Source organism: Vanessa atalanta, chromosome 8, assembly GCF_905147765.1.
Source record: "Vanessa atalanta chromosome 8, ilVanAtal1.2, whole genome shotgun sequence".
NCBI classification, from domain to species: domain Eukaryota; kingdom Metazoa; phylum Arthropoda; class Insecta; order Lepidoptera; family Nymphalidae; genus Vanessa; species Vanessa atalanta.
This window is the reverse complement of record NC_061878.1, coordinates 4989845-5001425: the sequence shown is the minus strand read 5'-3', so window position 1 is coordinate 5001425 and position 11581 is coordinate 4989845. Positions and strand designations below refer to the sequence as shown.

Genomic DNA, 11581 nt, shown 5'->3' with positions numbered 1-11581 from the left:
AGTACATATAAGAATAGTGGATGTATTCGAAAAATATTTTCATAGCTACGAACCGGTTTTTATTTGTCATTGATGTTTGACATTTATTGAATATCAAAATAAAAAATAAAACGTCAACCGAAATTTAAATGTGAGTATTTTGAACGTTTCTCTTTGTTCATTTCGTACAAACTACTGATTACTCTTTTGTTCACGTATATTATAATAAAGCATTGAAACATTTCTACTTTACCTAATAGTAGATATTAAGTTTCCTTTGGAAAATAATATTATTAAAACAGTAACAATTCGTCGATATAGTTATTTGAATCATCACAAATACCAACTTATATCTCCGTGTATATGGCAACAAAAATAAATTATTATTTTGGAAGAAAACTTAATGTTAGATATATATATTTTTTTAATTATAAGGAAGAATAAATAATGGGTTGTTCACACCTTCACAATAATATGATGCGTTGGTACATTTATATGTGAAATGCAAAATTTATAGGATGGCATCACTTGTATGTCGTAAAAAACCAAGTTGAAATGATAATAATTTACAGCTAACAAACTTGAAAGTTAGCCATAAGAATATACATTAATATTATTTATCTGTTTCTGCAATTTTTTATATATTCAATATTTGTTTTTATTCTATACATTTTATGATTTATGAAAATGTTTAAGTATTTAATACAATAGACAAAATAATGCCTACTCCTTTTAATTACATTTTATTTACAATCTGTTGAGGTTTATTTATAGAAAAAAAATAATATGATGTAATATGTTTTAAATACCCTTATTGGACTTAGCTTTAGGTTAGTTTTTTTTTATAATTACTACTATAAATATTGTGTTAATTTTGTGTTGAGACCGTCCTGATTAGTTGTTAAGTGTAGGTTGTTTATGTCCAAACAATGACATTTCGAATTAATTCTGATAAATAACTGTTTTTTTTTTTATTGGTATGAATATAACAATGCTGTATGATAAATTCGATGATATCTTTGTGTCTGTGCAAAAATATAAGTATATTTGACTTGGTATTGATGGACTGTACCTATAGCATTTAATTGAAAATATAGGGTAATTTAATGTAATTGATATTAAATGTACTTTAGGCTCTCTGCAATATCCAAATTTATTATTTCGAATGACATTACTATAAATCAATAAAAAAAAAATAAAGAAAAAAAATATTAAGAATGTAAATAAAAAACAATATTTAGCTAAGCAAATCACAAGTTAGCCATAAGCATACTATATTTTAATAATCAAGTTAATATAAACTGTTTATGTATTATTTCTATTCTATACAATTTTATTTTATTTTTGTTTGTGGTGCAAATGAGATTTTTATGGTGTGTCGAATGATGTTAACTTATACTTATTTTTAGTACTTAAAGTACATAAATTATTTTATAATATTTATGTGTACTTAATATCTTCAATCTCCATTTAAATAAATATATAAGAATAAAATGTTTTATTATTTGCTGCCATACCTTAACATCTTTCTTATATTAATGATCTGAAAATGTTTGTTTGTCCGTACATCATGAGAGATTTAAAAAAAAAATCATTGAAGCTGTATCCATTGTCAATAGCGCCCTAGTGAAGAGCGACAGTGCTCTAAGCTCCAGTTGGCTCTTACGGTTAGGGCATAGCAACTGTTGCTATGAAATATTTGTTGCGGATTGATAAATGTTGCAGTCGATAAATCAATATTACAGAGTATTATGCTACTGCATAGGTCCATAATACTGAATTATATTTTTTTGATTTGATTTAATACCAATCTGCAACAAATATTTGATAGCAATTACAGTTGCTATGCTTTAACCTTAATAGCCTAACAGGTGACAAACGTCGCCACAATGCGAACGACAATTACTTCAAGCGAAAAAAAAGTAGACATCTTTGAGATGTGCACTTGCTCGACTGCGACTACAACAGTACGTTAAACTCTTAAGTACATACTAAGCAGTTTATTTCTAGATAACCTGATAAAGAGACATGATTTAGCCGTACATGGTTGCAGGGGTCAAGGTTCCAATGATAGTGCTGATAATTGATATAGCTGAACCAGATTGCGACGGAAGACAATATATATAATAATATATAAAGATCAAGGGTCTGTGATGGTCATGAAATAGACAAAGGATGCATCGTTTTTTTACGCCTGGTGATGCGGCTGGGGTAATATCTACTATTATGTGCATTGTACAGACACATATCTACTTTACTGTCATATAAATAAGATTTATTTTGTATAGCTTGCTATTTCTATAGGTTTAGTTTTTTGTTTATTAACGGATAGAAGGATTACAATACGATACTGCGAACATATGAAATTATAGAGATTTTTATGTCTAAGGGAGGGGGGGGGGGATAAGTAGCCACAATATTCCGTAAAACAAGATAAGCCAACAAAAACACTAGGTATAGTTATGTACGTTTTGGGACTATACAGACAAAACGTGACAATATGTTAAAAATGCATAAATGTATAAATATGAAAATCTTTACCTTTGTCCAAATTACTTTTTAACCGTTTCATTTCTAAAATGTATTAAGCACGTTACATAATTATTTTTAAAATAATAGGTATATTTAGTGTTTTTTTTTTCATTATTTTATACCATAGACATTTTTGATTCATACCTACAATAATTATTTAACACTGGGAAACTACTCTACTTATAGTTAACTTCCGTTGCTTTTGAGGCAAGTTTTAAATCGACAAAAGCCTTACAAAAGCATATTAATCGCATTCAATAATAAATGATACGTGTATTCATTACGTTATGTACCACGCGTCTGATTATATCAAAACATGAAATCGTCTCGAGGAGGCGATATCATATTTTTATAAAGTTTAAAACAAAGAATACAACTCTTTAAATCTCAGCCTTCACAAGGCTATAGCCCAGTAGTGATTAATATGTATATATATATTAAACAGGTGGTTCGTACGTATATTGAATGTATAATAGTAGTATTTAGTGAGTTAGTAGTACAATTTTATTTGTACTATAAAGATGATAAATTTTTTAACATAAGAATTGATAACATTAAGTGCTTAAATATATACAAATATGAATAAAAAACAGTTACTGTATTAATCTTGACCGCGTGGAATGTTGGCAAGAATGCTAGCAGCATTTCCCTGTTGAATCGGGCCCGTCCTCGTTCCCAGGGAATTTAATCCATCAGGTCTCTTACCATCATCACGACTAATTCCACGAGGGGCTTAGTAAGAGCAGGAACGTCGATGGTGGCAAGAGCCCTTTTTATTATGTCATTAAGAGAACCGTGGCGGAAAAGCCTGCCTGAACTCCTTGGGCAAAAGAGACCATATAAACCGTAAGAGTCCACCTCCTTTCCACACGGGCATCTGTGCTTAGAGCACAGCAGTGTTCCCAGTCAGTGACCAAATTGATATGCGGAAACATCCATTATCTAAAAGTGTCCCAAGATTTTTAGAGGGTAATTAATTCAGCCAGTGACTTGACTCTTTAGTTAATAAAGCTGATAGAAGCCTGTCACGGTTTTGGACACTTGTTAAATATTGTGTCAAACTGTGTAGTGTAACGTGGACCAATGGCGAATCCGAAAGTTTTTGTTTTGTAACTTCCTTAGGGATATCATCATTAGGGCACTTTACCTGCCAGGTCTCTATCGCCTCAGACATAAAATATCAAAATCAGACATAAATATTATGATTTTGACTGATTTTGATTTTAAAATTTGTGAACAAAGGTCTGAAATGCTATGTAGAGAAGAAAGAAAGGCCGGAAGGGCAACACTTGAAATTTTCCTCACGCCGATGCCACCAAATGGAGTGAGAAATGTAGCTTGAGTCCAAGAATACTCATCAAGAGATAAATTTAGATTTTTTTCTAAAGTTTTTATAAGGATGACATCGATTTGATTGTTACCAACTATTACTAGGGTAGGACTAGGATATTTCCAGATTGGGCTCGCGCGTAGAATGTACATTATATTTTCGAAAAAAAAAAGGCAATGTTTTAAGATGGTATATGCTATATGAGAATTTAAAATGCCCAATCTGTCAACATTGTCCGAAAATATTTCAATTTTATCATTAAGAATAGGCGCTATATAGGCCTTCATCAAATAGTGGTGCACCAAGGAGGCAAATGTACCTATCTTTATAAATATTTCTTTATGTTAGGTGCAATTTTATTAAATATATACGTTGCCGAACTAATAATTTTGGGAATTAAACTTTCCGTAAAAAAAATTAATATTTTGAAAAATTCAATTTAAGACCGACTAACAAATTGTTCTTTAATTTTAATTAAATCTTCAAATACATCAACTACTTTACCTCCAATAGTTCCATCATCTAGGTACCAAATATTTAATTTAGATTTTAAATATGAAATGCAGTTATGGATACCTAAGCTAAAAAAACGCCTACGTTAGAAAGAATTGTCTTCGCCAAAAAATAATTTCGAAGGTGAACTATAACATTGCCAAACGTAAGGGTAAATTTCAGGCAAATTAGAGAAGACTTCGTTAAGCAAGGCTAACTAAGGATTTAAAAGCATTCTTTACATCAACTTTCAGAAGCACCTCGGCCTCTTGTACTATTAATTATTGATGATGAGATTATATTATTATTATTGATGAAATATATTTTTAAACATAGTGAAAGTCATCATGTCCAATTCCACCTAGTCATTCAGTGTGACGCCATTATATTATATTTCGGTGACAACGGATTTTTATGATTAATTCTGTACAATGTTAAACCCAATAGTAACCAACATACTAGATCAGAAAATAAAACTAAAATGTTTTATAAAGCAATATTATTTTATTTTAAATAATAGCACTAATGATACAAAAGTATTTGATTTGTAAATATACTTAAATCTAATCAGTCTCTAGTAGTTCGGCGCCACCAAGGAACACCAATTATGTCTTCTTCGGGGTACACATTGGCAGTGGTTGGTCTGAGAATGAAAAATGAAAACATATTGCATAAATTCAATACATACAATTTTAATAAAATGTAAAATGAACCTAGAATACTATTGAGTTATATACAGACAAAAACTTTCATTAGTCTCACTTAACAAATCTGCTTGGTAATTTTAGTGTTTTGGTTAGTGGTGCAGCAATTGGTCCAACTATATCAGTATTGGTAAGTGCCTATAGACACTGGTGCTGTAAGAAATATATATTTAATATAATTTTTTTTATATATATGTAGGCGGACGAGCTTACGACGGTGAGTGGTAACCACCGGACATAGACACTGGTGCTGTAAGAAATATTAACCATTCCTTACATCGCCAATGTGCTACTAACCTTGGGAACTAAGATTTTAAGTCCCTTGTGCCTGTGGTTACACTGCCTCACTCACCCTTCAAATTGGAACACAACAACCCCAGGTACTGCTGTTTAGCGGTAGAATATCTGATGAATGGGTGGTACCTACCCAGTCGGGCTAGCACAAAGCCCAAACACCATATTAAACATTGATTTAATTGCCAATGCCCTACCAACCTAGTAGTTCAAACTGGAAGACAATACTAGGTATTGCTGAATATGATATGAAAATAAAAGTTCAAAATATAAATATATAAAGTATTTCACCTATATACTTGACTATGAGGTAATGTAGACGGTAGTAATGGGCAAGCTTGGACTGGGACCTCCTGAAACAAGTTCAAAGTACATTATCACATTATTGAAGACTTTAAATCAACAAATCTGCAATCAATTAATTTTTATTTACTTAAAACACTGTAAAATCTTAATATGATATAAATTCTTCCTATTGATTATATATAAAAGTAGGTCAGTACCTGCAGAGATTGCATAGGAATATGCAAATTGGCACGCAATTTCCTTTGTCTGATCTCACGACGGACACAACACTGGACACCAAGAAGAACACCACATACACACGATGAAAGGCATCCTAAAAGATAACATTTTGTTACAATTTTAACCATTATTAAAAATAAATCGGCAAGTGCAAGTCGGACTCGCGCACTGAAGGTTCATTTTTTTATTAGCATTAGCATTAGCAACCTGTAAATTTTCGCATTGCTCCCACTGCTGGGATAAAGGCCTCCTCTCCCTTTAAGGAGAAAGTTTGGACCATATTCCACCACGCTGCTCCAATGCGGTTTGGGGGAATACACATGTGGCAGAATTTTGTTGAAATTAGACACATGCAGGTTTCCTCACGATGTTTTCTTTCACCGCCGAGCACGAGATGAATTATAAACACAAATTAAGCACATGAAAATTCAGTGGTGCCTGTCTGGGTTTGAACCCGAAATCATCGGTTAAGATGCACGCGTTCTAACCACTGGGCCATCTCGGCTCCTAACTGAAGGTTCACAATAAACAATACTAATTGACATACTTAAAATATACTTTTAAGTTTTAGGCAAATCACAGATTTTTTAGTTATTTCTTAAAAAATATATTCTTAATTTTTTTCTTTCTATAGACAAATAGACACTGAACCAATAAATTTATGGTTTTCAAATTTTTTCCTATACTTGTGCTAAAAGATGTTGCTTTTTGTCAAATTTTTTGACGCTAGGTCAACAAAATATACTCAATAGATTCTAATTCTTCTTCTTTCCTAGTGTATGTATATATCTTTTAAATGTAGACTTAGAGGATTTTTTTTATCACAGCTGCAAGGTCCTCGATGTATGGTATTAATTTCAACTTCACATCTTTGCTCCTTCCCGAATATGTTGGTGTATCTGTTTGTTTGTTTGATGGACAAACAAACAAACAGATACTCCAACAGGCAGACATCATAGCGATCTTATAAGTATTCCTTTTTAAATGTTATCAAAAAAAAGATCGAGTCACTTACCTATATAAACTAAGACACCTAAATCACCATTACGATTAGTCCGCCTCAACACAATCCCAGCAATACATAAAGAGATTCCAGTTAATACGCCTACTACAAATATCACCTGGAAAAAAGGGAAAATTTTATTATTCATAATAATAAAATAAATAATAATAATGTTGACTATCATTTCTCAGCAGAATATTTTTATAAAATTGAAGGTCAATAACTGCTTGTAAATGTCATATCGCTGAGGTAAGACCTACTTTCTCTTTGATTTAAACAAATTAAGCATATGAAAATTCAGTGGTACCCTTATCTATAAACTCATCATCATCTTGTGATCAATGTTTTATAAGGAGTTGGCCATATAACTTTTTTTAAATATATGGATATAATATATTCGGAGAAAGCTTAAGCATTATTATATAAAAATTGCATCAACAATGTTACCATATCCATTTAAAACAATTTTAAGCTTGAAACTAAAAGACTTGCTATATTGGTTAAGTTCACATATATATTGAGTTCTATTAAATTCATTTAAATATGATATATTGTTGTAACAAATTTAGCACTATTGTGTAAATATTTACCTGTAATATATAATAGCACACATATTCAAATCCTGGGCAGTGGCCACCACAAGCACCAATAATAGGAACCTCAGGGCTAACTGATGGCACTGTCGGAGCAGGAGAACGATTTACAGTTCTTGCATGCTCCATGTCACAGAGAGGCAGTGAAAATGCAGAAGCACAAGGAGGAAATGAATAAGTACTGGACGGCATAACTTTTACAGGAAGGTTTTCACTTTTTTTATAATTACGCCATGTTCCGGTAGCATATGGTGTTTGGTAAACAGGCGACGGAGGACCATAGTCCCTTCGAGTACTTTGGTAATATTGGGGAACCTGTAATGGAAAGAAAAATAAATTAAAATGTACAAATAATTGTTTGCAAAACTATTTACGTGATAAAACTTACATGGTAGGCATTTTCAGAGGTTGAACTATCAGTAGCTACAACTTGACAAACCGGCGTGTTAATATCTTCCGCCCAAGGATATTTTGCTCTTTGTTGTGTGGCCGATGCAAATTGTTTTTCACTACGCGGAACAACAGTAGTTTGGTAAGGATGAACGCTCCTTGGCGATATCTGTTGTTTAAACATTTTTTATATTTTGTACTAGCACTACCTGAAAAACAAATATTTTGTTTACAATACAAACTAAATAACCAACAATAAAACGTGTAATATTAATTACCTCATTATACTAAATTAACAGGCCATTTATTTTATGCTTTATAACTCGATCATTTATTTATTACTTTTCATACTTAATTAAAATTAGCAAGAAACACAAATTATTTTAAGTATCAACAATAGTTAAGAAAAGTTTTTCTACGTCAAGACGCCATTTTGTTTAATTATTATTTATAGAGTTAAATGTTGCCAGTTGCCTTTTACCAATAAAGTCAAATATGAAATGACAATTGACAACAGCTATTTTTTTTAAATACGTTTTATCATCAAAATGAAACTGCAAAAGATGTCATTAATATACAACCGCCACATTAAAGGACAAATTCGCCATAAGGGTTACGTTGGGTCATTGTTCCTATTTACATTTAGCGAGCAATCTTGTCGTATTTAAGAAATATGGAAATGAAGTTCATGGCAACAAAACCTTTTTATACTGATTTTGGACCAATTTATCGACAGCGCTCTGACTGTAATATGTGTTCAAGCGATCAGCGAATACATCGCGAATTTGTTGCCACTTGGCTTATATATTGCAATAACGCAAACCTTCACTGAGTCAGGGTGCGTTTTATTGCTCTTACCCTCCGAAATGCGGTACCGCTTAGTAATAATTAATATCTGCGCCAAAATGGCTTGGCAAACAATTATCTTTGTAAAATGAGAAACTAAGCTAAGGTACGCACACTTGCAGCGCTATATGAATCCCTTGCTTGTCTACTGTCCAATTATAAAAGCCATTTCAAAAGCTTATTTAGCATTATGATCCATTGAATTATATAATTATTGCCAATTTTGATGAACGAAAAGTACTATGAAAGTACCATAAAGAATTTCTGTAATTTCTGTTGTTAATCTGTGTTCTGTTATAAAAAATTGTAGCCTGTTTCCGTGTAATCACGAAAATTTTTGGCAATAGAATTATTCTATGTTTGTATAGTTAAAAAGATAGATTACTAACTATGAATTAAGTCTCCGAATATTTTTTTAGTGAAATGTTTTCGTGTGGTTGAGTGTTCTATTGCATGTATGCCTTATAAATATATATTTAATGTTGTTGATATGAAAATAATGCAGACATCCAATACGACTGTATAAATTAACAAAATAATTACTTTTCCAAAATTATATGGCTTTTAAGGTATGAACAGGAAGGCTACATATTATGTCAGTAAAATTTGTAGAACCTTTGGAGGATATAAGTATTGACTTACATTAATACGACAAAACCATGATCGGTAAAGGTTTAACAATTCCAGTAATTACAATGAACTCTTTAGAAGATACTGATAATTTGTTTCCATCAGCTAGCAGCTTTTGCAGAGATTTCATTAGAGGATGCTGTCCACGAGAGAGTTGTCGATTTATACATGAAATACCACCGAAGTCTTGCTTAAAGGAACTATTTCGATTTTGTCACGATTATCAAAACAAAGGCTGTTTTCGACCTAACTGTAAATTTTTGCACAGTACTGCACAAGACGAGGAACATTTCTATGCTACTGGAATATTTCCACGTGACCCTCGAAACACTGCTATAATATGTCAGGCTTTTATTCATGGAGTTTGTTCGAAACAAGACTGCAAATATATTCATGTAAGGGATGTATCCTGTAATGAAATGACTAACAAGCGTAATTTTCAGCCATCAATTTACACTAGAAATCAACATCACATGAGAGATGATAACTCACCACCCGAGGCTAAGTTACGAAGATTCACATATGAAGAAACTGCTTTGGATACACAAACATTGTCTACAACTAGTATGTGTGGTAATTGTGAAGTTTTAGACCATAAAGTTAAACTATTACATGATAACATTAGTGTTTTATTAAAGAAAGTGGCAGATTTGACAGAAAAAAATGTCCAATTGACTTCAATGAATGAATTATTACTAGAACAAACTGCATCTGTGAGGACTGATCAACCTTGTGTGATAACATCAAGACATGGAACATCAGCACCAGTGTCTCTGGCAACAGTTAGTGTGACACCAGTTGTTAGTCTTGCCGGAGCTTTACCACTTGTACCCACTGCAGCAACACCAAATTTGGCTCTAGGTCCAGCAGCATCTCAAGCTCAGTTGTTGACACCTGCTCCTCAAATACTAACAGTTAGTACTACTCAGCAATTGGTTGGGAATTCAGGAGCTTTAATTGTTACAAGTGCTGGAGCTCAACAACTCATGCAAGTTAGTGATTCTGGTACACTAATGGGTGGTGGTCAGACTGTGGTAGCTGTGACTCCAGCGCAGCTAACATTAGCACCACCAACTCAACAACTAATGAGTAATGGCCCTCAAACTGCAGTTCGCCAATTAGTTCAAACATCAGCTCTGCAACCACAGCTAGCTTCTCAACATCAAGCCTCCCAATATGCAGCCCAGCAATCAGTGCAGCATTTAGCTGCGGCTCAACAATCAGCTCAACATCTTGCCGCACAGCAGTCAGCACAACATTTAGCTGCACAGCAATCCGCACAACACTTGGCTCAGTCAGCTCAACACCTTGCTGCGGCCCAGCAATCTGCTCAACAACTAGCACAGCAATCACAACAGTTGGCTGCTCAGCAATCAGCACAGCAACAGTTAGGATCTGCAGCACCACAATTGGTTCACCAAACATCCACTCAACAGATAACAATTTCTAGCACTAGTCAACCTATGGCTTTGCCTAATTCACAAGCTCAGCCCCTAACATTTCCTATAATCTCACAAAGTATTCTGCCTCACTAAATTAAATTAAAAGAAATTCAAAGATATTATAGTAAGTGTTAGAAGATAATTAGTTAAATAGTTTATAATGCAGCCATTAGTTTAATTTTATATGTACTACTAGTACTAGGCTGTACATCTTTTAGCCAAGTCCATGTTATTATAAAAAAAAAGTAAAGAACTATCTAATGGTTGCACTATCATCTCCATGCTGTAATATTATATTGTACTTACCATGTCTCTACATCATGAGAAAAATCTCAATTTTATTTGAAAAACTATACTGCACACCATATTAAAATTTTAGATTGATAAATCCTTTACTAGTTTGTTTGTATTACATAAACAAAATAATAGATTACATGTAAAATATATACAAGAGTTAATGGCAACAGATTTCAGATTTTAACGTAATATTGACTTTACATCTTAGTAAAGAACAAAATATGGTATGTTTTGTGTATTAGTAAGTGTAAGTTATGCTAAGGTTTTTTGATGAGTTCTAACTATAAAGAAATTAGATACTTAAGACTTATTAAGTTTTTTTAATAATCATATTATTTGACACTGAATGACATGTGATTAATGTGATATGTTCACATTGATGTTTTAAATTCTTCTGGTTTTTGTGTGTAACAAGCAAACAAATTGCTTGAATTTTCATTGTAAGTTTTATGTAATTAGAAGTTTAAAATAGGTAATTTATTTTGTATTATTAAAAGGAGTATTTCCACTAGTACTATTTTATT

General features: G+C 32.3%; 2 protein-coding genes across 2 annotated transcripts; one reads left to right on the top strand and one right to left on the bottom strand.

Annotated features, from left to right (window-relative positions):
• Positions 1–4824: 4824 nt before the first annotated feature.
• On the bottom strand, positions 4825–8271 carry LOC125065761. The gene is made up of 7 exons (XM_047673567.1): positions 8121–8271; positions 7841–8051; positions 7450–7767; positions 6872–6977; positions 5835–5950; positions 5623–5684; positions 4825–4976 (listed from the first exon to the last, which is right to left on the bottom strand). Exons 2-7 carry the CDS (start codon positions 8024–8026, stop codon positions 4901–4903), a joined length of 864 nt encoding a protein of 287 aa, XP_047529523.1. The 5' UTR covers positions 8027–8051; positions 8121–8271; the 3' UTR covers positions 4825–4900.
• A 722-nt stretch (positions 8272–8993) lies between these two features.
• On the top strand, positions 8994–11563 carry LOC125065983 (zinc finger CCCH domain-containing protein 10-like). Its single transcript, XM_047673851.1, has one exon. The coding sequence runs from the start codon at positions 9348–9350 to the stop codon at positions 10851–10853; it is 1506 nt and encodes a 501-aa protein (XP_047529807.1). The 5' UTR covers positions 8994–9347; the 3' UTR covers positions 10854–11563.
• Positions 11564–11581: the final 18 nt, after the last annotated feature.

Excerpts from the sequence above, each read along its gene's own strand:
- LOC125065761 (XM_047673567.1), bottom strand. The coding sequence starts at position 8,026 with ATGTTTAAACAACAGATATCGCCAAGGAGCGTTCATCCTTACCAAACT. Across the intron at positions 5,951-6,871 it reads AGGTGTCTTAGTTTATATAG|GATGCCTTTCATCGTGTGTA; the intron begins GTAAGTGACTCG and ends GTTATCTTTTAG. Across the intron at positions 5,685-5,834 it reads TTCCTATGCAATCTCTGCAG|GAGGTCCCAGTCCAAGCTTG; the intron begins GTACTGACCTAC and ends AACTTGTTTCAG.
- LOC125065983 (XM_047673851.1), top strand. The coding sequence starts at position 9,348 with ATGATCGGTAAAGGTTTAACAATTCCAGTAATTACAATGAACTCTTTA.